Source organism: Pyrgilauda ruficollis, unplaced genomic scaffold (genome assembly GCF_017590135.1).
Source record: "Pyrgilauda ruficollis isolate IOZ18807 unplaced genomic scaffold, ASM1759013v1 scaffold724, whole genome shotgun sequence".
In the NCBI taxonomy this organism is placed as follows: domain Eukaryota; kingdom Metazoa; phylum Chordata; class Aves; order Passeriformes; family Passeridae; genus Pyrgilauda; species Pyrgilauda ruficollis.
In genome coordinates this window covers 17462-23038 of record NW_024529089.1, presented here as the reverse complement: position 1 = coordinate 23038, position 5577 = coordinate 17462, and the positions used below count along the sequence as shown (strand labels likewise).

Below are 5577 nucleotides of genomic sequence, written 5' to 3'. Positions count from 1 at the left end.
TCGAGTTTGGGGTGGGGGGGTGGGTCACCCCCGGTCCCCCCCGTTTTCCTCCCAGCCTTCACCAGGGCTGATCTTCCTGTGCGTGCTGAGCCCCCCTGCCCCTCAAATTTTGGCTGTGTGTTCTCTGTACCCCCCAAATTTGGGCTGTGTGCCCCGGAAATTTGGGCTGTTTGCCCCAAATTTGGGCTGTGTGTTGTCTGTGCCCCCCAAATTTGGGCTGTGTGCCCCTGAAATTTGGGCTGTGTGCCCCAAATTTCCCCCCAGATTTGGGCTGTGTCCCCCAAATTTGGGCTGTGTGTTTTCCATGCCCCCCAGATTTCTCTTTGCCTGTGCAGGACTGGGGGAGCTATGGCTGCTGACCCCCCAAACTTTGCCTGTGTGTTCTCTGTGCCCCCCAAATTGTCCCCAAAATTTGGGCTGTGTGCCCCTGAAATTTGGGCTCTGTGCCCCATATTTGGCCCCAAATTTGGGCTGTGTGCCCCATATTTGACCCCCAAATTTGGGCTGTGTGTTTTCCGTGCCCCCAAAATTTCTGTTTGCCTGTGCAGGACCCAGGGGGTGGGCCATGGCTGCTGACCCCCTCTGCCCCCCAAATTTGAGCTGTGTGTTCTGTGCCCCCCAAATTTGGGCTGTGTGCCCCAAATTTGGGCTGTGTGTTTTCCATGCCCCCCAGATTTCTCTTTGCCCGTGCAGGACTGGGGGGGCCATGGCTGTTGAGCCCCCAAACTTTGCCTGTGTGTTCTCTGTGCCCCCCAAATTTGGGCTGTGTTTTCTACTTGCCCATGCAGAACTGGGGGGGCCGTGGCCCTTGAGCCCCCCTGCCCCCCCCAAATTTGAGCTGTGTGTTCTTCCTGCCTGTGCAGAACTTTGTGGGGTGGGGAAGTTGCTGCTCCCCCCCGCCCCCAAATTTGGGGTTTATTCCCCTTTTCTCCCCTGTGGAGCTCCCAGGGCTGCCCTGTCTGTGCCACCCTGGGGGGGCCATGGCTGCTGCCCCCCCAGACTGGGGCTGGGTGTCCCTCTGACCCCCCCTTGCCCCCCCCAGGACTGGCAGCCCCCCTTTGCTGTCGAGGTCGACAACTTCAGGTTCACCCCCCGCATCCAGCGGCTCAATGAGCTGGAGGTGAGTGGCGTGGGGGGGACGTGGGGGGGTTTTTGGGGCTGATTTCGGGGTGTGCACGGGTCTCACCCCCATCTTTGCCCCCCCATTTCCCCCCCCCCGCAGGCGCAGACCCGGGTGAAGCTGAATTACCTGGACCAGATCGCCAAATTTTGGGAGATCCAGGGCTCCTCCCTCAAAATTCCCAACGTGGAGCGGCGCATCCTCGACCTCTACAGCCTCAGCAAGGTGAGCGGGGGGGCAAAATGGGGACCCCCAGCCCCCCCTGGGGTCACACTCGGGGGTGAGGTGGGGTAAGGGCCCCCCCGGTGGTGATTGTCTCCTGAGGGGAGTATTTTAATTTTGGGGGGGGGTTAATTCACCCAAATTTAGGGGTGTTTTCTGATCTGGTGATGGGGGGCAAAATGTGGGGGCAGCTGGGGACCCCCAGCCCCTCCTGGGGGGGTCACACCTGGGGGTGAGGATGGTGAAGGTGCCCCCCCAGTGGTGGTTGTCCCTGAGGAGAAATATTTTCCTATTTTGGGGGTTAATTCCCCCAAATTTTGGGGTGTGTTCTCATCTGGGGGCGTGATTGTTCCTCTGGGGGTGTATTTTTTACTGGGGGGGTTAATTGCCCCCGTGGAGGCATGTTCTCATTTAGGGGGGTTAATTGCCCTCCGTGGGGGTATTTTCCCACTTAGGAACTTAATTTAATTTTCCCATTGAGGAGGTTAACTGTATTTTTGGGGAATATTTTGCTCTTTTGGAAGACATTTCTCTATTTAGAGGGTTGATTGTGTGGGGTAATGTTTTTAATTATGGGTGTAATTGTCTTTTGGGGGGAACACTTTCTAATCAGAGAATTAATTACTTTTGGGGGGGGAAATGTTTCCTTTTAGAGGAGTTTACTGCCCCCATGGAGGGGATGTCCCCATTTAGGGGGTGCTGTCCCTGTTTAGGGGGTGCTGTCCCCATTTAGGGGGGACTGTGCCCAGTTTTGGGGTACTCAGTGGTGGTGATGGAGGGGGGGGTACAAGTACCAGCCATGGGCACAAGTGGCTCTGGGGTGGCTCTGGGGTGTCCCTGGGCACTCAGTGTCCCCTCACAAATGGTGATGGAGGAGGGTGGCTACGAGGCCACCTGCAAGGACCGGGGATGGCCCTGGGTGACTCTGGGGTGTCCCTGAGCCTGCAGTGTCCCCTCACAGGAGGTGATGGAAGAGGGTGACCACGAGGCCACCTGCAAGGACTGGGGGTGGCTCTGCGTGTCACTAGGTGGCTCTGGGGTGTCCCTGAGTGTTCAGTGTCCCCTCACAGGCAATGATGTAAGCGGGTAGCTACGAGGCCATCTGTAAGGTCTGGCAGTGGCCCTGGGTGACTCTGGGGTGTCCCTGAGCACTCAGTGTCCCCTCACAGGTGGTGATGGAGGAGGGTGGCTACGAGGCCACCTGCAAGGACTGGCAGTGGCCCTGAATGGCTCTGGGGTGACTCTGAGTGCTCAGTGTCCCCTCACAGGAGGTGATGGAGGAAGAGGGGTACAAGGCCACCTGCAAGGACTTGGGGTGGCTCTGGGGTGTCCCTGGGTGGCTCTGGGTGTCCCTGAGCCCTTATAGTCCCCTCACAGGTGGTGATGGAGGAGGGTGGCCGTGAGGCCATCTGCGAGGACCGGGGGTGGCTCTGGATGGCTGTGGGTGGCTCTGGGGTGTCCCTGAACCCGCAGTGTCCCCTCACAGGTGGTGATGGAGGAGGGTGGCTATGACACCACCTGCAAGGACTGACAGTGGCTCTGGGGTGACTCTGAGTGCTCAGTGTCCCCTCACAGGTGGTGATGGAGGAGGGTGGCTACGAGGCCATCTGCAAGGACCGCCACTGGGCACGGGTGGCTCTGGGTGGCTGTGGGTGTCACTGGCTGGCCCTGGGTGGCTCTGAAGTGTCCCTGAGCCCTCCCTGTCCCCTCACAGGTGGTGATGGAGGAGGGTGGCTACGAGGCCATCTGCAAGGACCGCCGCTGGGCGCGGGTGGCGCAGCGCCTCTCGTACCCGTCGGGCAAGAACATCGGCTCGCTGCTGCGGGCGCACTACGAGCGCATCATCTACCCCTACGAGATGTACCAGTCTGGGGCCAACCTGGTGGTGAGTGCAGGGCTTTGTGGGGGGGCTTGGGGAGGACCCCCAGGCCACGCTGAGGGTCCCCCCCATCCCTCCAGCAGTGCCACGCGCGGCCCTTTGAGAGCGAGGAGAAGGACCGGGAGTACAAACCCCACAGCATCCCCCTGCGCCAGTCCGTGCAGCCCTCCAAGTTCAACAGCTACGGCCGGCGTGCCAAGCGCCTGCAGCAGGAGGTGGGCACCCCAAAATCCCCCCTGACACCCCTAAACCTTCTCTGGGATCCCCCCTGGGATCCCCCTGACGCCGCTGTCCCGCAGCCCGAGCCCACGGAGGAGGACATCGAGAAGAACCCCGAGCTGAAGAAGCTGCAGATCTACGGGGCCGGGCCCAAAATGTTGGGGTTGGGGCTGGTGGCCAAGGATAAGACCCTGAGGAAGAAAGGTATTGGGGATCCCCCTCTTGTGGGGTGCAGGGGTTGCTGGGATCCCTTAAATCTTTTTGGGAGCCTCTGTGTCTTTTTGGGATTTTTTTAATTTATTCTAGCATACCTCCATAGCTCTTGTGGGAGGCTCTTTGTCCACAGTTTGTTTGGGTTGTCTCCCAAATTCTTTTGGATTCTTCAGGGACCCTCTTTCTTTCCTCTATCCTCTCTGTCTTGGGTCACACCCCCCAGAACTTCTGGGTACCTCTCCTCATTTTTTTTGGGATGCCCTTCCACACCCACAGGTTTTATGGGATGTCTTCTTTAGGAGTCTTCTCTCCCCAGTTACTTACGGACAGACTTCTCCCTTGTAGGACAGACAGCTCCCTCACAGTCTTTAGGGACCCCTTTTCCCCCCCCCTGTAACCCCCGTTTCCCCCTCCCCACAGACAAGGACGGCCCCGAGTGCCCCCCCACGGTGGTGGTGAAGGAGGAGCCGCCGGCGGAGCCCCGGGGGTCCCCGGTGTCCCCGGGGGCGCGGGACGGGCGGGACGAGCTGCGCCACAGCCCCGAGCCCTGCACCAAGATGACCATGAGGCTGCGCCGCAGCCACAGCAACAGCCAGTTTGTGAGTAGGGCTGGCCTTGGGGTGCAAAAACCCCCCAAAAAATCCCCCCCAAATCCCACCCCCCGCCAAAATCTCCCTTTGCCTCCCCTTGCCAGGTGGATTCCTACGTGTGCCGGATCTGCTCGCGGGGTGACGAGGACGACAAGCTGCTGCTGTGTGACGGCTGTGATGACAACTACCACATCTTCTGCCTGCTGCCCCCCCTGCCCGAGATCCCCAAGGGCATCTGGCGCTGCCCCAAATGCGTCATGGCGGTGAGGGGGACATGGGGACACCCGCTGGGATCACCCAGTGTGGGGCACGTCCCAGCTGTGGGGCTGGGAGCCTTCCCCTGTGATGTGAGAAGGGTCTGGGTCTGTCTGATTTGAGGGGTGGGGGCTCCTAAATCCCATCCAGTTCTGTTTGTGGGCTGGGTACCTCCATCTGTGGGGCTGGGACCCCCCCAGTGTCACATCGTGTCCTGTGTTTTTGCAGGGGTCAGGGACCCCACGTGTGGTCTGGCCAGTCTGGGGACCCCCAGGTCTCATCCAGTTCTGTTTGTGGGCTTGGGGACCCCCTGATCTGTGGTGCTGTGACCAGACTCCCCCTTGTTTGGTGTCCTGTGCTGTGAGGGGGCTCTGGGTCTGTCTGATCTGTGGGGTGGGGGCTCCCAAATCTCATCCAGTTCTGTCTCTGGGGCTGGGGACCCCCATCTGTAGGTTTAGGGACCTCCTGATCTTTGGGGCTGTGACCAGACGCACCTTGTTTGGTGTCCTGTGTTGTGAGAGGGGTCTGGGTCTGTCTGATCTGTGGGGTGGGGGCTCCCAAATCCCATCCAGTTCTGTCTCTGGGGACCCCCTGATCTGTGGGGTTAGAGACCCCCTGAGGTGCTTCCTGTAGGGTGCCCCAAGTACCTGGAGCTGTCCCCAGTGACCCCTCCCGATGTCCCCAAACCCTCTGACCCCTGCTGGTGTCCCCAGTGACCCCTCCTGTTGTGTCCTGACCCCTCCTGATGTCCTCAGTGACCCCTCCTGGTGTCCCCTGACCCCTCCCAGTGTCCCCAGTGACCCCTCCTAATGTCCCTAAACCCTCTGACTCCTCCCAGTGATCCCACCCCGGTGTCCCCAGTGACCCCTCCTGATGTCCCCAAATCCCCTGGCCCCAGGTGTCCCCAAGCTCCCTGATGTCCCCTAGTCCCCTGACCCCACCCTGGTGTCCCCAAGCCCCCTGATGTCCCGAAGCCCCCTGACCCCTCCTGGTGTCCTCAATGACCCCTTCCCAGTGTCCCCAAGCCCCCTGATGTCCCCAAGCCCCCTGACCCATCCTGGTGTCCTCAATGACCCCTC

The 5577-nt window shown here is 60.3% G+C and overlaps 1 protein-coding gene across 1 annotated transcript in view; it reads left to right on the top strand.

Moving 5' to 3' along the window:
- Nucleotides 1-5577, top strand: part of LOC121363516 (lysine-specific demethylase 5C-like) — a 21547-nt gene that overhangs the window by 3420 nt on the left and 12550 nt on the right. The window contains exons 2-8 of the mRNA XM_041485918.1: nt 1043-1120; nt 1223-1345; nt 3057-3227; nt 3302-3436; nt 3521-3644; nt 4074-4252; nt 4348-4614. Coding sequence (XP_041341852.1) covers nt 1043-1120; nt 1223-1345; nt 3057-3227; nt 3302-3436; nt 3521-3644; nt 4074-4252; nt 4348-4614 — 1077 coding nt within the window. The remainder of the gene's footprint in view (nt 1-1042; nt 1121-1222; nt 1346-3056; nt 3228-3301; nt 3437-3520; nt 3645-4073; nt 4253-4347; nt 4615-5577) is intronic.